At 49.1% G+C, this 22,994-nt stretch overlaps 1 protein-coding gene across 1 annotated transcript in view; it reads right to left on the bottom strand.

The window, feature by feature from the left end:
• PTPN6 (protein tyrosine phosphatase, non-receptor type 6) overlaps positions 1–22,994 on the bottom strand; it is a 44,837-nt gene that overhangs the window by 2,656 nt on the left and 19,187 nt on the right. The window contains exons 4-12 of the mRNA XM_015418795.1: positions 15,123–15,345; positions 13,515–13,631; positions 12,470–12,550; positions 10,230–10,326; positions 7,867–7,946; positions 7,331–7,480; positions 5,291–5,422; positions 3,059–3,213; positions 1,014–1,086 (exon numbers count right to left, since the gene is read on the bottom strand). Of these exons, the coding sequence (XP_015274281.1) occupies positions 1,014–1,086; positions 3,059–3,213; positions 5,291–5,422; positions 7,331–7,480; positions 7,867–7,946; positions 10,230–10,326; positions 12,470–12,550; positions 13,515–13,631; positions 15,123–15,345 (1,108 nt within the window). The remainder of the gene's footprint in view (positions 1–1,013; positions 1,087–3,058; positions 3,214–5,290; positions 5,423–7,330; positions 7,481–7,866; positions 7,947–10,229; positions 10,327–12,469; positions 12,551–13,514; positions 13,632–15,122; positions 15,346–22,994) is intronic.

The following is a 22,994-nucleotide window of genomic DNA, read 5'->3' as shown; positions in this document are numbered from 1 at the left end:
GTAGTTCAATGCATGCTTACTCAGAAGTAGGACCTATTGAGTATGATGGGGTATGGATTTGATTCCAGCCCTGCGTACAGGCTTATTCATTAACGGACTGATTAATTAATTGATTAGAAAACATATATGCTGCCTCGCCAGATGCCTACTATGGGTGGCTTGCAAGTTAAAACAATTTAAACATAAGAGCTATCACTACTGAGCAAGCCATCAAAAACAAGACAGAAAGCCCAGGCAAGCCTGATCTCGTCAGATCTCGGAAGCTGAGCAGGGCCGACCCTGCCAAGTACTTGGAAGGGAGAGCTCCAAGGAATACCAGGGCCGGGATGCAGAGGCAGGCAATAGCAAGCCACCTCTCTGGAATGTCCAGGCCCCACTAGGGGTCACCAGAGGTAAACCATGACTTACTTTCTTTCTTTCTTTTTTGCAAAAAAAATTTTATTTTCAATTTTACATATCAGACATTCCATCTGTATTCCTTACATAAATAGTAGAGTCGTTAAGCAGTTAACAGGTCTTCTAACCATTTATACACCTTTAACCATCTGTGAGTATTGTGTGTGTGTGTGTGTGTGCGTGTGCGCGCGCTTGCGCTTGAAAGTCATGGTTTACTATCGACTACAGAAGTAAACCATGACTTTCAAGCGTGCGCGCGCGCGCACACACACAATACTCACCAAAAAGAAAAGACAGAAAAACAAACCAAGGCAAACAAAATTTCATACAACAGCCTAAAAATGACAAAACAGTCCTCAGACTAGAAGCAGACAATACAAAAACAGCTTTATAAGAGGGAAACCCTCCCTTAAAAACCTGGATAAAGGCAGTGTGGCTCAGTGGTTCAAGTGGCGGACTGGGATCGGGGAAACCAGGTTCAGATCCCCCCTGACTTTACAGAGTGGGTGTTTGCCTGTTCTTGTCCTGAGCGTGAACGTTGTCTAAAGCCTGCCTCACTCAGACGAACAGCTGAGGTACAGAACTGACCCTGGGAAGCAGAACGGGACAGAAATTACCTCACCTTTTATGGAGATCATATCCATGACCATGTCGATGACAATGATGGTCCCGGTGCGGCCTATCCCGGCGCTATGGGGAGAGTGACAAATGTAGATTAGGAGCACGGTGGGGTATTCTGTATGGTAAAGCATTGTCTTCCTGGATCACTTCAAGGGTCCAACTAATCCAGGGCTCTGTTTTCTATGGAGGCCAACTAGATGCCTCTGGGAAGGTACAAGTAGAATAAGAAAGGGATGGCATTCTTTGGCAATTTCTCCTCAAGAAATTTGGTATTCAACTGTATAACTGCCTCTCCACATGGGAGCTCCATTGAGCTATAATGGTTAATGTGGCTAGGGTGTCAGACGAGGCTCAGAGAGACCCAACAGGATCAAATCCCTGCTCTGCCATGAAAGCTTGCTGGGTGAACCTTGGGCCAATCACACGCTCTCAGCCTAACCTGCCTCACAGAGTCGTTGTGAAGACAAAAGAGAAGGGAAAGGCAGGATATAACTGGCAGTTAATTGATTGATTAAGTAATTAATTAATCTGTTGTCGCTTTCACAGCTGGAGTTCATTAGTTGTTGGAGATTTTCTGGGCTGTATGGCTGTGGTCTTGGCACTGTAGTACCCGATGTTTTGCCAGCAGCTGTGACTGGTATCCTCAGAGGTGTAACATAGATAGATAAGAGTACTCTCTGTGTCAAGGTGAGAAGCAAAATGGCAGGCAGGTAATTGATATCTGCTCAGGAAGGTGGGGTAGGGCTGAGTCATTATCTTCTAGGAGTTTCCCAGGCTGTGACATGCTAATGGAGGAGCTTTCCTGAGGAGGTTCTTTTGCAAATGGATTGGCTGTTGAAATTTTGTGTTTTTCAGGACTGGAAACCATGCCCTATTTATTTTTAAACTCTCTTCTTTCCTGTTGAAATTGTGTTTACGTTTATGAATTTCAGTGGCTGAATACAGCCTAACTCAAACAGGACACAGTATCTTATTCCAAGACACTGAAATGCTGGACAACACATCCAATTACCATGTCAGATTACACAGGGAAGCCTTTCGGCCAGACAGATCTCAAGGCAGCTTTCGATGTAAGTAAAGCGACAGCCATAAAAATACATTTTAAAAACCCACAACTTAAAATCACATTTTAAGGCAGCCGTTACCTCACAAGGTTGTTGTGAGGATCAAACAGGGAACAGAGAAGCCTGGGTGCTATGCCAAGCACCCTGGGGGAACGGTGGGAAAAAAAGTGTGAGAAAGATCACAGGCCTTGATCCCCGTTCTCTGTTCAACGCCTTTAAAACAAACAAACGAGGGGCTATTACTATAATCTGGTGGGAGTGAATGGCATAAACTGATCATGCACCGTGTGGGGGAAAACACAAGTCTTTCCCCTTAGAACACACAGAACGGGTGTCAAACGGGGAGAGTCCGTGGCTCTGAGGTAAAGCATCTGCTTGGCCCTCAGAAGGCCCTAGGTTCAAGTCCCAGCTCCTCCAGTTAAAAAATGATCAAGTAGTTGGCAGGGGTCATTTCGTAGAAAAAGAGGCGCAGGAGCTCATTAGCATAACTTATCTGCATATGCCATGCCCCCTGACATCACCGGAAGTGTGTCAGAAGGCAACACCCACCGCTCAGGCTCCACTGGACTCTTTTGAATTGCTAGCTATGGGGGGGGACATGCACATCTGCCCTCACAGAGGAGGGGGCGCTTGTACCTGAATAAACCTTGGCCTTAAAGGTGCCACTGGACTGTTTCGGATTGCTATCTGGGGGGGGGGGCCTCTGCAACTTACCTGGCTGCTTCTTGCTTCTTGTGGCCCGGGGCTACTGGGAGCAGGGGGCGGGGCTTGTCGCATGTGCCCGCCCCCTGGGCTCTTTACTGCCGGAGCTCCGCTCCTGTGCGCTCCTGCAGGAAATGTACCCCTGGCAGTAGGTGATGGGAAAGACCTCTGACTGAGACCCCGGAAAGCAGCTGTCAGCCTGATGAAACACAACTGACCTCGATGGACCGAATGGCCTGGTTCTGGAGAAGGCAGCTTCATGTGTGTTCGCTCACCTGCAGTGCACCACGATGGGCCCGGCTCCCGGAATGCTCTCCTGCTTCTGATTGACTTGGTCCAGGAATCCCAGGACGCCACCGGGCTCGCTGGGGACTCCGTGGTCAGGCCAGCTCAGGTACTGATAATGCCAGATGTCTCGCACAGCCTCGCCCTAGAGAGTGACCACAACACAACCTGATCTGGCAGTCGGCTTCCCTTCCTCTGTCTCTCATCACCCCACTGCTCCCCTCATCCTGACAGTCAACAGGAGGACGCTGTCCTAAGTCCCAGAGAATGAGGGATCGGCCGGTGGGATGTCCCTAAGTGAGGGCCAACCAGTTGGTATCCTCAACCAAATGAAAGATCGCCGCGTGAGCCAAAGTAGTGTAATGGTTACAGTGTCGGATTAGGATCTGGGGGACCCAGGTTCAGATCCCCACTCTGCCACAGAAGCTCGCTGGGTGACCTTGGGCCAGTCACACGCTATCCGCCTAACCTACCTCAGAGGATAAAATGAAGGAGAAGAGCCTGTTGTAAGTTAATTTGGGTCCTCACTGAGGGGGAAAAAAGGGTATAATTGAGGTAAATAAACATCTATATCCGTGAAAAGAGAGTACTGCCATGGAAAGAGAGCTTCGTTTCCTTCAGAATGACTACAGTGCCTTCAGGTTAGACTGCACATCGATACTCTGCGCTCGGTGTAGAGGCACCTTCCTGTCTTTCCCAGGCTCTGAGTGCAGATTCTGCTGCCGAACGTCAACAGAAGAAAGCCATCCTGACTCCCAAGGACAGAGCAAAGGAGGGAGGAAGACTACTCAGCACTTTCTTTGAATTGACTGAACTTCATCTTCTACCGATCGCCTACAAGGGAGGATTTGGAGCATCATGAAGAGTGGTAAAGTCAGACCAATCTGGCCAGCCTCTGACCCACCCATAGCCAAACTCCTTCTCAAGCAGCCAGGGGTCATTTCGCAGAAAAAGAGGTGCAGGAGCTCATTAGCAGAACTCATTAGCATAACTTATTTGCATATGTCACACACCCTGACATCACCGGAAGTGTGTCAGAAGGCAACACCCACTGCTCAGGCTCCACTGGACTCTTTTGGATTGCTAGCTATGGGGGGGGGGGAAGGGGCAGATCTGTCCTCGCAGAGGAGGGAGGGCTTGTACCTGAATAAAACTTGGTCTTAAAGGTGCCACTGGACTGTTTTGGACGGGGGGCGGGGAGCTCTGCAGCTTACCAGGCTGCTTATTGCTCTGACTGAGGGCTGCTGGGGGCAGGGGGTGGGGCTTGTTGCATGTGCCCACCCCCTGGGCTCTTTACTGCCGGAGCTCCACTCCTGTGCGCTCCCGCAGGAAATGACCCCTGCAAGCAGCCAAAACGCCGAGGACTGCGGCACCTGTGCAGTGGCTACTGGTATCCAGAGGGTCACTGCTTCTGAAAGATCTGAACCGGGAAGTTCCATTTCGTCCCCTCCACGAATCTTAAAGCCAGCCTCGAGGTGGCAGTGAATTCCACAAGGCTGTTTGTTCCTGTCTGGCACTCAGCTCCGTCTTTGAACGGAGAAGTACTTCCCTTTCTCTGTCCTGCATCTGACCACAGAGTGGAACGGAACCACTTAATAAGGCCTTAAAACAAAGGAACCGAAAGGGAGAGCGGCAGAGAGGAATAGAATTATTTAATGAATGGATGGCGGTGGGCGTAGTGTCGCTGGAAGAGCCGAAGGTTGTCTGGCAGCCTGAAACTCTAGCTCTCTTTGTGGCGAGCTAGGTTTGTTTTTTGGGCGGAGAGAACTGCTGTGACAGACCCAAGGTCACCAGGCTGGCTTCATGTGGAGGAGTGGGGAATCGAACCCAGTTGTCCGGGTTAGAGTCCGCAGCTCTTAACCACTACACCAAACTGGCTCCCAGAGAGAAATAGAGCTTTTGCTGAACTGGATTTACTGCTGAGTGAACATATAAGGCCCTGCCCACGGGGATGGACTTCGTTAGATTTTTATGAGAAATGTGACGATTTGTAATGAGAAATACATATTTCATGGGAAATATATAACAGTATACCAAGTGCCCTGTGGAATCCCAGTTTCAGTTCTGCTTCCGGCAGATTGAGGAAGAATTCGTCCCTCACAAGCGCAAAACAGCCCCTGTGTGGATATTCCCCCAAGCTGGTATTTTCCTTTGTCCCCTTCCCCTCACGCCCCAAAATGTCCTGGCGATTCAACTTTCACAGCCATGCCTGCCTCACTCACGTTACTGACGGGCGAGAGACGGAGGTGTCGGAGTTTATACTCCAGGGCATCGTGTTCGCCATTGTTCTCCACTATGTAGGGCCCGTAGTTTTTGCTGCTTCTCACCTCTGGCCAGTAGGGGACACACTTGTTCTGTTTGGAAGAAAATGGGACAGGTTTGTAAGGGCCCCCGGAAGAAGTACCCTTGCTACCTTCACTGACAGAAAAACTGGAAGTGAATTTGCAGATTCCGTTGTAGGTGAAACACTGGAAGCATTTCGAGGAAAGTCTGCAAGGCTTTAACAATAGAGTGTTTTAGAGGTCATTAGTCACAGGGTTGCTGTTAAGTCAGAAGCAATTTGACAGCGCTTCACACATACGCACAAGACTACAAGCACTTCTTGGCAGGGGTGGGGTGGGGGGGTACGCACCTCCCAAGGCTGTGAAATTAAAAGCTGATATGGAGATTCAACCACAGGGAGAATATCTCATTTTCTAGGGAAAGCCAGAGGAGTTTCCAAGGGAGTCCAATTACTTCTCACATCAAGAAGCTGCAGTTCATAAAAGCCTGTTGCTTCTTGACTGCCCAACTGGATTTCAACATGAATTAAAGCCAGGGGTCATTTCGTAGAAAAAGAGGTGCAGAAGCTCATTAGCATAACTCATTAGCATAACATTTGCATATGCAACACCCCCTGACATCACCGGAAGTGTGTCATAAGGCAACACCCACCGCTCAGGCTCCACTGAACTGTTTTGGATTGCTACCTATTGGGGGGGGGGGGGAACGGGGAAACGTGCAGATCTGTCCTCACAGAGGAGGGAGAGCTTGTACCTGAAGGCAGGATGGGGGGGGCTCTCTGCAGCTTACCTGGCTGCTTCTTGCTCTGACTGAGGGCTGCTGGGAGCAGGGGCTTGTTGCATGTGCCCACCCCCTGAGCTCCTTACTGCCAGAGCTCCGCTCCTGTGCGCTCCCGCAGGAAATGACCCCTGATTACAGCTCATCTCCAGACTACAGAGATCAGTTTCCCTGGAGAAGACGGATGCTTTGGAGGGTGGACTCTGTGGCACTGTGCCCCCACTGTTCAGGCTCCGCCTCCAAATCCCTAGGACTTTCCCAACCTGAAGCTGGCAACCCCAGGGAGGACCTGTTGAGCCTACTGGAGCGGGGATTGGTTTTCCTCAGGGCTTGTTTTGTAGAAAAAGCCCAGCAGGAACTCATTAGCATGATAGACCACACCCAACAGCAGAAATTCATTAGCATATTAGGCCCCACGCTGACAGCACAGCTCATTAGCATATTAGGCCACACCCCCATGTTACCAGAAGTGTGGTCATCCAGCCACACCCACCTTTTGATTCTTATTCTGTTTACCTTGTTTGTTGTCAAAACCCAGGGCCTTTTTTTGGTAGCAGGAACTCCTTTGCATGTTAGGCCATACACCCCTAATGTAGCCAATCCTAATGAGTTTCTGCTGTTGGGTGTGGCCTATTATGCTAATGAGTTCCTGCTGGGCGTGGCCAACTCGGGAGCCAGCCGGAACTCCGTTCCTGTGCGTTCCTGCCCAAAAATAGCCCTGGTTTTCCTCAGCAAAGCAGAGGGCAGGGAAGAGCCCCACAGCTGCTCCTGTGCTCTAAACTGACCCTCCCGCAGCCTGTTGTGCAGCAAAGAAGCAGGAAGGGTAGCCGTGTTGGTCTGAAGCAGCAGAACAACGTCTGAGTCAGGTGGCACCCCTAAGACCAACCAGCTTTCCCTCAGGGTATACACTTTCATGTGTAAGCACACTTCTTCGGACGTTTCAGTGTATCTGAAGACATGTGCTTGGACATGACAGCTCATTCCTTGAACCACAGGACCCAGGCGTTCTTGTGCATCGTGTTCGAGTTGGATATTCCGTTCGGCCCTCAGACCAGCAAAACATCTCTGGGCCAGTTTTACACGTGCCTATGGAGGAGGGGGACTAAAAGAAGAGATGGAAAATAAAGCAGGTGGGAACCCGGGGTGGGGGGGGCGGGGGGGCGAGATTACGGAGTAAGGGGCCCTCCCTGGTCCCTCTTTACCCTTCCTTTCTCCACTTCCCGGGTGGTCATCACGATGATGCGCGAATTCTCCTGCCACATCATCTGCCAGAAATCGTTGGTGGTGGAATCCAGGCAGCCTTGGCTGGCGATGTAGGTTTTGCTGAACCCCTCGGGGCCAAAGAGATTGTTCTGTGAGGGAAGAACGCACGGGGGGAAATGAGAAGGGCCGGGGGCCAATCCACCCCTTCCTGTTGCGTCCGCTGACCGCCACCAGGGGCCGGCGAATACCTCAGAGCTTGACTCTGGAAGAACAATGGGGCCTAGGCTCCTGGTCCCTCCACTGGGGGACCAATGGGACCGTGGCGGGAGATTTAAACCCACCAACGGGACCTGGGGGCATGTCCCCAGGTATGTACATAGTTGGCCAGCCAGCCGTTAGTCTTTGTCTTTGTTGTGTACTAGCAAGGTGTGCAGGGTAGCATGCGAGCCGCAGCGGGCCTTCCATGCGGCTAACCCACTGCACAATACTTCCCCACCCTCCGGAAGCGCCAGGGGGCCCTCCTCCCCCTCCTCACCTTGATGTAGTTGGCATTGATGTAATCTGCCCCAGGAACGTTCAGTTCTCTGTCTTGGAGGATGACTCGAGAGTGGTCAACTGGAACAGCAGACAGAGAGAAATCACAACTCTGAGGAAATACTCTGCTCTTTTTGCAAAGCGGGCTTATGCTTAGATCCTACACCAGAGTGGTACAGCGGTTACAGTGTTGGACCCAGGTTTGAGAGACCGACCCAGGTTCAAAACGCCACTCTCGGGTTGCCAGATCGGATCAACCCAGCAGCGGGGGAGGGGAGGGACTTTCCAGTAGCGGGGGGAGTGTGCGACGTGCGTGCAATGCAATGACATCACATGGAAGTGACATCATCATGTCAGTAACGTTCCGCGGCAGCACTCTGGTATTTGGGGCAAAACTCTATGGTAACCATAGAGTTTCCCCCAAAATACCAGAGTGTCACCAACATGATGACATCACTTAGGTGTGATGTTATTATGTCACATTTGGGGGGGTGGGATTTTCCCCCGCTGGCCAACTGGCCAGTGGGGGAGAAGAGACCCCAAAATTGGGGGGATTCCCCGCCCCCAACTGAGGAATGGCATCCCTACCCCCACTCTGCTACAAAAGCTTGCTGGGTAAACCTTAGGCCAGTATCACACTCTCAACCCGAGCTACCTCACAGGGTTGTTGAGAGGATAAAATGGAGGAGAGAACAGCATAAGGTGCTTTGCATTCTCCTTCGGGAGAAAGGAGGGGTATAAGTGTAATAAAATAAGTGGGAGGGTGATCATGGCCAAATTAACAAACTATATAAATAAAAGACCAGTCAGAGAATTTGAAAAAAAATGGGGAAATTACTATGCTTATTGTAAGTAAAGATGAAAAATGAGTGACTTGTATTAAAATTACTATAACACTTTTTTATTTTTATTTTTTCATCAGTATGATGATAACTTAGGCAATAATATAATTGCACTAATATAATTCAGGTTGTTATAGATAATACTACAATGGTATAAATATAAGTGTTCTCTGAAATAATGCCATATTCTAGACCATAAAAATAGCTTTTGATGTATATATGAACCTAGTTCATTGTTATCCTTCTTATTTTTAGAAATGCTCTTAAAATGTACTCTTTGATTATAGTTTGATTACAACTGTAGGGGCATTAAGATGTAATGGAACATATAATGTTATAATCAATGTCTAACAGTTAATGGTAATAAAGGCTAGGCTTTAATAATAAACGTATACAGTATGTAAAAAACTTTCTAATACTATGTATTTTAAATGTTTATGCTAAATGCTCTATATTTACTCTGAAGTTGATTGTCCTTGTTATGAATAAGTTATAGATTATTATAATATCTACACCTCCTTTCCCCTTGTTTTCCTGTGTCCCTATTTTAATTTAAAATAACAATAATAATAAAAAAGCTATTAAAACTAAAATAAGTGGGAGGGAAAGGCAGCATGGTGTAGCCCGATCTTATCAGATCTCAGAAGCTAAGGAGGGTCGGTACTTCTCTCAACGCTACACTTTCATAATTCTACAGAATAGCCCACCCCCCTTTTTTATTTATTTATTTATTTAGGTTGTGGGGTTTTTTTACCCCGCCCTACCCCACGAGCGGGCTCACTCTGCTGGCTATAGCTCAAGATCGGTAGCCGTGTTAGTCTGTCTGTAGCAGCAGAAAACAGTAAGAGCCCAGTAGCACCTTAAAGACTAAGAAAATTTGTGGCAGGAGAACACTAGCTTTCTTGAGTCACTGCTCACTTCTTCAGATGCTCTGTTGGCTGCAGGGGTCATTTCCTGCGGGAGCACACAGGAACGGAGCTCCGGCAGTAAGGAGCCCAGGGGGCGGGCACATGCAACAAGCCCCGCCCCTTGCTCCCAGCAGCCCTCAGTAGGGCCACGAGGAGCAAGAAGCAGCCAGGTAAGTTGCAGAGGCCCCCCCGCCGGGCCCGCCCGCCTTCAGGTACAAGCTCTCCCTCCTCTGTGAGGGCAGATCTTCGCGTCCCCCACCCCCCAATAGCTAGCAATCCAAAACAGTTCAGTGGAGCCTGAGCGGTGGGTGTTGCCTTCTGACACACTTCCAATGATGTCGGGGGAGTGGCATATGCAAATAAGTTATGCTAATGAGCTCCTGCACTTTTTTTTTCTACGAAATGACCCCTGGTTGGCTGAATCTTTTCATGCAACAGAACTGAGCACGTGAAAACCTAGAATGAATCATTACAGACTGCAGTTGGTGGGGGGAGGAGAATGCTCCCCCCATGTTTCTGGTTTTTTTAAACCCTCTCTCCTCCCTCTAAGTAGAAAGTTTCCGCCTCCGGGAGAAAGTTTCTAGCCCAGCCTTTTCCCTGTTGTGCAGACTCACAAGGCAAGATGTTCTTATAGCGGTTCTTGCTCTTGTTCTCTGGCCTTTGGCCCTCGTGCCGATCATACAGGTTCTTGGAGTCTTGCTTCTGCAGGCTCTGAAAGAGGAAGAGGGGAGGAGGGGAGGGGAGAGGGTGTTTGAACAACACTAATAAGCAGTGAAGCAAATGCTAGATGCAGATTTGGCCTAAAGGCTAAGGGACGGGGGCGTGTGGGCACGCGGCAAGGGGAAATGACAGTAAGACGGAGATCTGAAAGTACACATTTATGGTCATGTGCAGCAGGGGGTGTCGCTGGATTTCATACGTGTTCTTATGGTGGCCTTTGTTGTCTGGTGTTTGGCCCACATGCCGATCATAAAAAGTTCTCTTTGTTTCTGCCGGCTGAGAATGGCAACCTCTCTCTGGCTCCGGAAGCGGCAGACAAGCAAGGAAATGCACCACTTCTTAAGGCACTCCTCAAGCAGGACAGGGAGGGGACCATCTAGGGTGCTGTGACTTCACCCCCGCTTATTTCTTTTTGTATTTTTTAATTTAAAATCTTTATTCCCTGCCTTGTCGCCTCCCCCATCAGTTTTTAGATTATAAGTTCTTTGGAGCACGGTCCTGTCCTTTAGCTCACTATTTCTGCAAAGCGGTCTGCACATCTGGGGTTAAAGAAATAACAATTAAAACAATTGAGTAGGATACATGTGGGTGAGCCTGCCTGTGGTTCCATTTAGGCTGCCTTCTGTGAGGCTTCCCTGAAGAGCTCCTTAGGAAAATCCACTCAGGCTCACAAACCCAGACTCCTCTCCCCTACAATCACAATTTGGTGTTGTGGTTAGGAGCGCGGACTCATTAAATCAAAGTTAATTACACGCTGTGGTGTGACCTTGGGTCAGCCACAGTTCTCTCAGAGCTGTTCACTCAAAGACAGTCCTCGAGAGCGCTCTCTCAGCCCTGCCTACCTCACAGGGGGTCTGTTGTGGGGAGGGGAAGGGAAAGGAGATGGTAAGCCGCTCTGAGACTCCTTTGGGTAGTGAACGGCGGGGTGTAAATTCAATCTCGTCCTCTTCTTCTTCCTCCTCCTCCTCCTTCTCTTGGGTCCCTAACTTAGGGGTGGGATTCTTCAGTCCCAGCCTGGAGGAAGGCCGTGGCTCTGCCTGAAAGCCCTCCATGGAATAGGGTTGCCAGATCCCTCAGAAGGGCAGGGCCAGAGAGCAGAGCCCTGCGGCATCCCTGACTCTGAAAGCTGGCTCATGCTAGCATGCGCATCGCATAGGCCTTGCCTCATGCAAAGAGAGGCCACACGTGAGCCACACATGTTGAGGGCTGGTGCCAGGGTATGATCTGAAAGCCCAGGATACTTGTGGAAACTAAGCAGGCACAGAGCTCGGTCGGTCACACAGTGCCTGAAAGGAAGGCCTCCAGGGAACCTTGAGCCTTTCATGATGGGCCAGGAATGCAGTGAATAAACACGCTGGAAAACTGTGAGCTGGCTCACACTGACTCAGCTTAGAGGGAACATTGGAGTCCACCCTCCTAAGCATCCATTTTCTCCAGGGTCACTGATCTCTTGTCGCTTGGAAATGAGCTGGAATTCCAGACGATTCCCAGGTCCCACCTGGAGGCTGGCATCCCTGCCGTGGAAACTGGAGAAGGCGGCCTTTCCCACGAGAGGGGTTGACATGTGCAGCACTAGGAGAGGCAGGGATGCATACAACTGGTAGGCGGGGCTTCCAAGAGACACATAGTAAGGCTGCCAGCCTCCAGGAGGGACCTGGAGATCTCCTGGAATGACATCTGATCTCCACACTCCAGAGATGAAGAAGAAGAGAAGAGGATTTATACCCCGCCCGTCACTACCCGAAGGAGTCTCAGAGCGGCTTACAAACTCCTTTCCCTTCCCCTCCCCACAACAGACTCCCTGTGAGGTAGGTAGGTAGGGCTGAGAGAGCTCTGCCAAGAACTGCCCTTGAGAGAACAGCTCTGAGAGAACTTGTGACTGACCCAAGGTCACACCAGCAATTGTGTGGGGAGCAGTGGGGAATCAAACCCGGTTCTCCCAGATTAGAGTCCGCGCTCCTAACCGCTGCACCAAACTGGCTCTCAGTTCCCCAGGAGAAAATGGCTAGTTTGGGGAGGGGAGGGGACTCTGCGTCCTTATACCCTGCTGAGGTCCCTCCCTTCCCCAAAAAACCCCCTCCCCAGGCTCCCCCCCCTCAAAATCTCCAGGAATTTCCCAATCTGGAGTTGGCACCTCTTCCGATTGGCTCCTTTTGTTGAGCTCCTGTACCCGGTTCTCAATGTCGGCCGCATTCACTCGGGTGGCGTTGAAAGGCTGAGGAAGGGGAGAAAGAAGAGAAGCAAAGGAGGTGGGCGGGGGCACAAAGAAACATTTGCTTAAGCCAGAAGGGCAGGGCCAGAGAGCAGAGCCCTGCGGCATCCCTGACTCTGAAGGCTGGCTCATGCTAGCATGCGCATTGCATATAGGCCTTGCCTCATGCAAAAAGAGGCCACACGTGAGCCAGGATGTTGAGGGCTGGTGCCAGGGTATGATCTACACAGTGCCTGAAAGGAAGGCCTCCAGGGAACCTTGAGCCTTTCATGATGGGCCAGGAATGCAGTGAATAAACACGCTGGGATTACAGGCAGAGGAATCTAGATGGGAGCTTGAAGCTGCTGGCCTCCTTCCTTGTTGAACGATACACCGGATCCTGTTCGCACCTTAAAGACAAACAGGATTTCATTCCAGCGTGTTTGCGGATTGCAGCCCACTTCGTCTGTTTCGTGTGATGATGTGGGTGCCAGCCCACAAAAGCTTCCGAAATAAATCAGTGGTTTGTCTTTCAGGTGCCACGACACTCCTGTTTATTTCTGCTGCGACAGACTAAGGTGGCTGAAACATGGAGCCGCCTTATACTGAATCAGACCCGTGGTCCATCACAGTCAGTATTGTCTACTCAGACTGGCAGCTGCTCTCCAGGATCTCAGGCAGAGGTCTTTCACACTGCCTACTGCCTGGTCCTCTTAACTGGAGATGCCGGGGATTGAACCTGGTTCTGCATGCCAAGGAGGTGCTCTACCGCTAAGCCAGTGGCCCCTCCCCTCTGGAATCGTTCCTCTGTATCTCTCTCTTTTCTCTTCTTAGCAGCTAATTGTCCCTGGAAGCTGGCAGGGAGAACAGCAGAGACGACAACTAGCGTCTAAGGAGAGAAACAAAGCAGAAAAATTTTAAAAGAGGAAGAAACTAAACAAAGAAGCAGATAAAGACAATAAAATGGCATGTGCACCTCTGTATTTACCTGTCTGAGATACACATAGGATCCAGAAACCTCCTCAATGCCTGTCTTCTTAAAATGATCCACCAAGTCAGCCAAGCTTCCAAATCTTTCCGGGCCTCCAATGGTGTACGTCCCCCTCTGGAAGGAATTAAAATGGGTGTTATTCCTGTCCCTTGTATATGTAACAGCTCACGCTCATCTGCAAAGAAGGCCCATCAAGTGGGAAACAGATATGACTGTGGGTTCCTTGGACCAAGAGAGCACTGCCTGATTGTAAAGCCAAGGGAAAGACTTTCGGGCTTGCTCAAGCAGTTCCAGACAGCCATGTCCCTCTGTTAGATCAAGATGGGCAGCCATGTTGCCAATCAACCTGACACTGATCTTGCTCGCCATCTGCTGGCAGAACTGCAAAAAATAAACAGAAAACTTGACTCAGTAGAAGATGCTTTGGGTTTCACTGACTGCTCCCTTCGTCACATGTTTTACAGTGATTTCGGCCTTACTGGTTGACCCTGGACCAGTTGCTGTCTTTCAGCTCAACCTGCCTCACAAGGCTGTTGTAAGAATAAATGTGGAGTGGGAAAGAATCCATGTATGTACCTCAAGAAGGCACAAATATGGTCAAGTGAACTGAAATAAACAAATCAGACTTATAGGATTATTATTTTTTAATATGTGCACGTGTGTATGCGCGCATGCACCTGGAAGTCATGCCGACCTCTGGTGACTGACTGTGTGTGCACCTGAAAGTCATGGCGACTTCTGGTGACTGACCCCTACTGGGGGGCTGGAGGATATTCAGAGAGGTGGCTAAATAAAGCCTGCCCCTGCCTCCCACCTCTGGTAGTTCAAGGAGGTCTCCCATCCAAGTACTTGCCAGAGTCGACCCTGCTTAGCTTCTAAGATCTGATGAGATTGGGCTTGCCTGGGCTATCCAGGTCAGAGTAGACTTACAGAATTCTTGAGGAGACAGGAACAGGGGTCATTTCCTGCAGGAGCGCACAGGAGCGGAGCTCCGGCAGTAAAGAGCCCAGGGGACGGGCACATGCAACAAGCCATACCCCCTGCTCCCAGCAGCCCTCAGTCAGAGCAAGAAGCAGCCAGGTAAGCTGCAGAGCCGGCCCCCCAGTCCAAAACAGTCCAGTGGCACCTTTAAGACCAAGTTTTATTCAGGTACAAGCTCTCCCTCCTCTGCAAGGACAGATCTGCACGTTCCCCCCCCCCAAAAAAGCTAGCAATCCAAAACAGTCCAGTGGAGCCTGAGCAGTGGGTGTTGCCTTCTGACACACTTCCAATAATGTCAGGGGGTGTGGCATATGCAAATAAGTTATGCTAATGAGTTATGCTAATGAGCTCCTGCACCTCTTTTTCTACGAAAGGACCCCTGGACAGGAATATCCATTCCTACTTGTATCTGACAAAGGCTCTTGAAATACCCTGGAAATCCTGTTGGTGCTACTGGACTCGTTTCTTGCTCTTCTACTGCAGAGCAACACGGCTACAACCACCAGAAACTAGGATTCTTGAGGGCCTCGTCATGACAGATAAAATCAGCTGAGGGCGGGGGTTTCAGGTTCTATTGTGCAGGAAGGTATTTCATGCCTCCTCCCCCCGTCCCCGATTCCTCACCTCACACATGACCTTGATGTGAGTGACTTTGCGCCGTTCTTTGGGGATGCTGGCGGCTCCGGTCGAAGCGGCGTCCATCCCAGATTTCGACTGGTCAGTCAGGACCGACAGCACAAAATCGCCGGGCTTGCTGAGGCTCTCGCGCACTAAGAAGGTCCACGGTGCGGCCTTGGCCTGAAGTAAGGCCTCCGCTGCTGGGCCAGAAAGGTGGCCATGATACCACCTGGAGAGAAGGGAGAGGTCAGGAAAGGAGAGAGAAAAGCATCCCTGAGAAAGAGGCAGTAACTCTCTTTAAGGCATGATGGGGGACCTTAAAGGCAGGGGCAGCTCAAGGTATTTCCCTACCCCACCCGTACTATGCTGGGATAAAACCAGTGCTGGTTGTTGGAAATGTGTGAGAGGCAAGGTTTAGATCCCAGTCATTATAGGGTTAATCTGTTGTTTACCTTCTGTGCTGTTGTTTAGACTGACCTGGAAGGGAAACTTGGCTCAGAGCCAATGGGAAGATAGTCCGGGAAAATCTAAGTCTGTTTACTATCAATCATTGGTTACTGTGTTCGGGTGACTTCCTTCTAGGGGTCAAGAAGAAGAAGAAACTCCATCGTGTGTGACCATGTGTTCCGTGCAGTAAGGATGCAAAGATGTAGGTCTAAATATCTCTTGTTTTGTAGCTTTCCATGTGAACCCTTCCCTTAGAAAGATTTTTACATAGAAAGAAATGTCTCCTCTCCAGTGAAGCAAAGATCCATTGGAAACTCTGAGAAACTGAGAGCCAGTATGGTGTAGTGGTTAAGTGCACAGACTCTAATCTGGGAGAACCCGGTTTGATTCCCCACTCCTCCACTTGCACCTGGCTGGATGACCTTGGGCAAGCCGTGGTTCTGATAAGAGCTGTTCTTGAAAAAGAGCAGTTTCTGTCAAGAGCTCTCTCAGCCCCGCCTACCTCACAGGGTGTCTGTTGTGGGGAGGGGAAGGGAAAGGAGTTTGTAAGCCCCTCTGAGACACCTTTGGGTAGTGAAGGGCGGGGTATAAATCCAGTCTCCTCCTCCTCCTCCTCCTCCTCCTCCTCCTCCTCTTCTTCTTCTTCTTCTTCTTCTTCTTCTTCTTCTTCTTTAGTGAAGGGGGTGGTATAAATCCAATCTCTTCTTCTTCTTCTTCTGAGTATTTAAGTATTTTTGCCTATTTTCCCAACACTGGTTGTATCCAACCCACAGTGCCCGTGATGGTAGGAACCCAAAAGGCAAAGCCAGTTACCTCCGATGCTGCTGATGACAGGGACACTGCCCTATAGGGGAGAGGGTCTTCCCACAGTTATGTATGTATGTATGTGTGGTCAAGTCACAGACGATTATGGCAACCCCAGGCAGAAGGGGCTTTCAAGGTACGTGATTAAGCAGAGGTGATTTGCCATTGCCTTCCTCTACAGAGTCTTCCCTGGCAGTCTCCCATCCAAGCACGGACCCTGCTTAGCTTCTGAGATCTGGTGAGATCAGGCTATACCAGTTTGGTGTAGTGGTTAGGAGCATGGACTCTAATCCGGGAGGACTGGGTTTGATTCCCCACTCCTCCACATGCAGCTGCCGGTGTGACCTTGGGTCAGTTACAAGTTCTTTAGGAGCTGTTCTCTCAAGGGCAGTTCCCGAGAGAGCTCTCTCAGCCCCACCGACCTCACAGGGTGACTGTTGTGGGGAGGGGAAGGGAAAGGAGATTGTAAGCCGCTCTGGGACCCCTTCAGGTAGTGAAGGGCGGGGCATAGATCCAATCTCCTCCTCCTTCTCCTCCTCTTCTTCTTCTACTGCTACTCCTTGGCCTTCCCTCTCTCCCCATTTAGAGACATGTTAACACAGTGTCCACGCCACGGTAAATAGTTATGTGAGCCCATCCCATTAACTGACCAGTGCAAGGGATTCAGATTCCAAGTACGGGTGGGTGGTGCTGATAAGCCGTTATTCACTGGTATGTGGTTATATTATATATTCTTGTTTTAATGAGATGGTTTTATGGTTCATTGGGTATACATGAATCCTTGTTCGGAGTCCTTGTTTCACGGAGAAAGGTAGACTGAAATTAGTTTAATAACACATTTTAATCCTTCCTAGTGTAGTGGGCTTTGGGAGAATCTGTGGTCTTACCAAACTGTTTTGCGAAAGATACTTTTATCCTATTTAAATGGGTTGTTGTGACTTAGGTATGAGGATTCAGATCATGACAAATCAAAATGTAACCCAAATAATTCCCATTATTTAAGACAGTTAACATAATCAATCTGACTGCAATACTTTCCAGCACTGAACTGGAAATATTACTGGGAACATCACCTCGGTATCTGCCTTTCGTTTTCCAGGTTCCAAGGACAGCAAGAAAGATGCTGTATGTATGTGCCTGACAGGGGCGTTATCCAACCAGAATGATTTGCTGATGTTTCTGCCGAACAGCTTCATTCCTACTGGCATTTCAGTGCATGGTGCTTTCAAATTTTGTCAATTATGATACCACCTCAGTGATCTGGGGATGGTTTTCTGTTTCTATATGCTCATAGCTCTTGTTTGTAAGAGTTATTTTTATACCTGGGTGAGGCTGTACCTGCTTTGCAGGGGCAAAACTTATTTCATGCCCGCTTCCAAGCTGGTAGGGTTGCACCGACTGAGGGGGTGGTTGAAGAATTGACCCAGACTTCCCCCCCTTGTGATCGGCATCAAGCCTACCCTGCAGAGAATAACACAAGCAAATGCTTTGACTGTGCCAACTGGCAGGAAAGCACACCGCAGAGACTGGGGCAGGGAATTACGTAGTAGCAGAGAACAAGACTTTCCTCCTCCCCCACATACACACAATACACAGCTTAACTACTTTGCATACAGGAGAGAATAGAAGCAAGAGCAACAAACACACACACACACACATGAAACCAAACAAGGACAGGGTGTGAGATCAGCAGTGAGAATGGATCCGATACACTCTGTGCACGGCGGAAAATCTGATTATGGTCTCAGACCTCATTGCCATTCGATGTCATGTAAAAGCAGTGGCACCTTTTTCCTGGTACAAATTCCCCCACACACACCCACACACATCAATATCTTATATGTAAAGAAATTGGAGTGTCTTTTAAAATAAAACTCAAGTGAGGGGAGGGCAGGAGCATGGGGGAACGAAATCTGACTCTCTCCCGCTCTTCGGTCTGTTGCTTGAATCATTTTGTTCCCAGGTAGACGGAGACGACAACAAAGAAAAATACAATTGGTGGAGGTGCCACAGGACAAAGCAGGGGTGGGGGTGAGCCGTAGTTTGGTTCTCCTTGCCTGAACATTTGTCTGTTGTTTAAAATAAGCCTTCCCTTCAAGGATCCCGGGACAGGAGAAAAACCCACTAATCTGCCAATCTTGTCACAGCTTCCTGCACCTGCTCTGCAAGTGGGAATCTTCCCGTTGCCTAGAAAATGGGAATTACTTCCACCGATATGTCTTAAAATTAAGGAAGACTCCTCAAAATTTCATCTAACAGGAGTGAGAAACTATCAAAAGAAGATTGGATTTATACCCCGCCCTTCACTACCCACAGGAGTCTCAGAGCGGCTTACAAACTCCTTTCCTTAACCTCACCACAACACACAACAGACACCCTGTGAGGTAGGTGGGGCTGAGAGAGCTCTTGACAGAAACGGCTCTTTTTCAAGAACAGCTCTGACAGAACTGTGGCTTGCCCAAGGTCATCCAGCAGGTGCAAGTGGAGGAGCGGGGAATCAAACCTGATTCTCCCAGATTAGAGTCCGCGCACTTAACCACTACGCCAAAAAAGAGATTACTGTTAGAAACATGTTTCCCAAAATCCAAACTCCTGTAATAATCATTATAATAAAGAAAATGGAATGCAATTAACAAACCAGATCCTCTTGTGAAGCTGACCGATAACGGGAACACATAGCATTCTTTGAACGTGTTTCTTAATATTTCAGTACATCTAACAGTATAAGCCACACGGACACAGGAAGCTGCCTTATATAGAGTCAAACCATTGCCCGCTCTGGCTGGCAGCTGCTCTCCAGGGTTTCGGGTCCAGGCGTTTCACGTCTCCTGCTACTTGACCGTTTTAGCTGGAGATACTGTGGATGGAATCTGGAACCTCCTGCATACCAAGCCTCAATGTGAACGAGTCTGCCTCACACCCATGGTCAGATCCTTGGTCTATCATTGTCTGCTCTGACTGGCAGCAGCTCTCCGGTCAGAGGCCTTTCACGGCCCACCCGTCTCCTGATCCTTTTCACTGGAGGTTAAATCTGGGACTTTCTGTGTACAAAGCAGATGCTCTACCACTGAGCCGTGAGCTCTGTTCACATGTTATAGTGAACTAAGGTTGCCGCCAGGGCTCTTTTTGTAGAAAAAGCCCAGCAGGAACTCATTAGCATAATAGGCCACACCCAACCACAGAAACGCATTAGCATATTAGGCCACACCCCTGACAGCACAGCTCATCAGCACATTAGGCCGCACCCCCATGTTACCAGAAGTGTGGTCATCCAGCCACACCCACCTTTTGCTTCTTATTCTGTTTACCTTGTTTGTTGTCAAAACCCAGGGCTTATTTTGTAGCAGGAACTTCTTTGCATGTTAGGCCACACACCCCTAATGTAGCCAATCCTAATGAGTTTCTGCTGTTGGGTGTGACCTATTATGCTAATGAGTTCCTGCTGGGCGTGGCCACCTCAGGAGCCAGCCGGAACTCCGTTCCTGCGCGTTCCTGCCCAAAAATAGCCCTGGTTGCCTCTTTGGGTTGAGAAATACCTGGAGTTTTTTGGGGGGTGGAGCCTGAGGAGGGTGGAGTTTGGGGAGGGGAGGGGCGTCAGCATGGTCTAACACCATAGAGTTCAGTCCACCCTCCAAAGCAACCATTTTCTCCAGGGGAACTGATCTCTGTAACCTGGAGACCAGTTGTAATACCAAGAGATCTTCATCCACCACCTAGAGTCTGGCAACCCCACAGTGAACACCTGCATAACCTGCATGGATCCTGTAATGTATCCATCCCAGACCATGTGCATGGCCATTTCACCACGCGGTCATGCGAAGCAGCCGAGCTTTGCTTGCGGTAACAATGGGACAAGCGGATCCTAGCCGGCGCCTATCGGCAGGCTAGCCTCCCGGCCGAGAGCCTATGGAACTTTTGGCCACTGTAAATAGCCAATCACGTGTGTGTGGGTGTGTTTTGGGTGCAGGGTTGTTGCACATATAAACCAGCCCGCGAGCTGGTTAGTTTGTCTTGTTCCGAACCTTAAATAAAGTCTTAGAGCTGAATCACTGCGTTAGTCTAAGGACTTTTCAGATCCAAAGACCTGGATACATTCAAGAATAGACAGCCCACCCCAGGACGTGCACACAAAGTGCTGAATTTTAAAGGAATTTGTCATGATTACTTTTGCATAATAAACAGGCATAAAGAAGAATGAACTGACATGCTTTCCTGAAGCACTCCCAAGCTCTGACATAATTCACTGGGTAAACATATTTTAAATTAAACCCTCATTGCAGGAGTAAAGCAGGTATAAGGAAAGAAGGAGGTCCCCAGAGAAAGGCGATGGTGGAATCCCTTATCTCATTTAAATATTGTATGGACAATCTGTTACAAATAACTGTACTTCCTTGGGCATTCGCGGCACCAGGCACGAGTCTGTTTTCGAGGGTGAGCAGTCTTTCCTGCATAATAGATACCGTTTTGCTACAAGCTTCTGAAATCTATATATAATTGCCAGGCGGTCTCTATATCATACTGCTGATTTGTTTTGCTGTTTTAAAATAAGGGGAGGAAAGGGACTCTTGTGCAACAGAGCCTAGATGTCATATTTATCTGTTCCACACACATCCTTCCCCGGTCAAGCTCTGTCCTGAGGCAAAGGACACCCTCCTCTGCTCCAATCAAATACTGCTGAATTTTGCCCCCCGCCCCGCTGCCAAGCCGGTGTGCTGTAAGGGTTAGAATATCAGTCTGACACTCTGGAGTCCTGAATTCAAATCCCCCTATTGCTATGAAGGAAACTGAGTGACCTTGAGCCAGTCACAATCTCTCAGCGTAACCTGTCTCACAAGATCGTTGTGAAGATAATGTTGTGAAGAGGAGGGGGACCTACACCTGAAGGGGGAGGACCTACACATGGGCTCACATGAAGCTGCCTTCTGCCGAGTCAGACTCTTGATCTAAGCAAGTGTGCTGTATTAGTTAAGAGTGTTGGATTAATATCTGGGAGACCCAGGTTTGAATCCCTGCTCGTGCCATAGAAGTGACCTTGGGCCAGTCAAACTCTCTCTTAGCCTAACCTACCTCACAGGGTTGTTGTGAGGAGGAGAAAGAAGAAGACAAGGAAGAAGAAGAAGGGATTGGATTTATACCCCACCCCTCACTTGGAGTCTCAGAGTGGTTTACAATCTCCTTTCCCTTCCTCTTTCCACAACAGACACCCCGTGATGTAGGTGGGGCTGAAAGAGCTCTTTCAAAAATTGCCCTTGAGACAACTGTAAGTGACCCAAGGTCACCCAGCTGGCTGCATGTGAAGGAGTGGGGAATCATGTGGAGGAGAGGAGAAAGGAGTAAGCCTCTCTGAGTCCCCACTGGGAAAAAGAAGTGTACAAATAAAGTAAATACATAAATGCAATTGATCTCTCAGAATTAGCACTGTCTATTCTGACAGGCAGCAGCTGTCCAGTGTCTGGGGAGGAGGTCTTTCCCATCACCTGCTACTAGGTTCCTTTAACTAGAGATGCCGAGGATTAAAGTTGGGACCTCCCGCATGCAAAGCAGATGCTTTACCTCTGGGACACGCCCCCTCTCCAAGTCCCTTGGAAGAAGAGCAGGATAAATATGTGATCGATAGATAAATAGATCTGCCCTGCCAGGCATTACTCCACGGTCCCCAGTTCTACCCTCCTAAGTCTCAGGGTCTGAGCTTCAGGATACTTGGTAAACCTAGGGCAGTGATGGCGAACCTTTTAGAGACCGAGTGCCCAAACTGCGACCCAAAACCCACTTATTTATCGCAAAGTGCCAACATGGCAATTTAACCTGAATACTGAGGTTTTACTTTAGAAAAAACAACTCATACATTAACTTAAGATGATCCAAACAAAGTAAGGAAAGCAATCCCAAATGTTTTCATTTACTTAACATTATTTGGCAGAGAATTCGGCACCCGTGCCATAGGTTCGCCACCACTGACCTAGGAGTTGCAAAAACTGGACCGAAATTTTGACATGAGGTGGGAGAGCTTTGTGTGGGCAGTGGAGGCTTCTCGAACGCCTCTGCTCTTGGCTGTTATCTCCATCCTTGGCTATTATCCGATTTTGTGTGCAGCACATGTTTAGCAATATCCACAACCGGAGGCTTATTTTCTGGCCTTCTGTTTCCTTTTGCTGCTACTGCAAATTTATGCTTTTAAAAAAAATAATAAAGAAAAGAAACACATGTGCATCTGTACGCCGTATCAAGTAAGCATGTCCATAAAAGTGTAGACCAGTCCATAGGAGAAGGAGTCACACTGTTGGTACCATAGACACAATGGAACTGCAAAGTGGCAGCGTTCCTAAAAGCTCATAGATTGGAATGAAAAATCACCAGTGCCAGTGATAGGGTATTGTAGCACTTCCGGGTCATTGTGAACTGAGACAGATTTCTCTCTTATATTTGTACTAGGGAGCAAAGCCCATTGTGGATGAAGACAATGGGCCCTAGAAAGGTAGGGTGGGTGGGTGGTAGGTAGATGGATAGATAGAGGGGTTTGGAGAAAGAGAGGAAGGAAGGAAGGAAGATGAGGGGGGGGGGAGACATAGACAGACAGTCAGTAAGCCAGGCAGTCAGGGAGGAAGGCCGGGGGGGGGGGGGGAAGGG

Source organism: Gekko japonicus, unplaced genomic scaffold, assembly GCF_001447785.1.
Source record: "Gekko japonicus isolate JY-2015 unplaced genomic scaffold, Gekko_japonicus_V1.1 scaffold1244, whole genome shotgun sequence".
NCBI lineage: Eukaryota > Metazoa > Chordata > Lepidosauria > Squamata > Gekkonidae > Gekko > Gekko japonicus.
The sequence above is the reverse complement of the archived record's forward strand: the minus strand, read 5'-3'. Positions and strand labels throughout refer to the sequence as shown.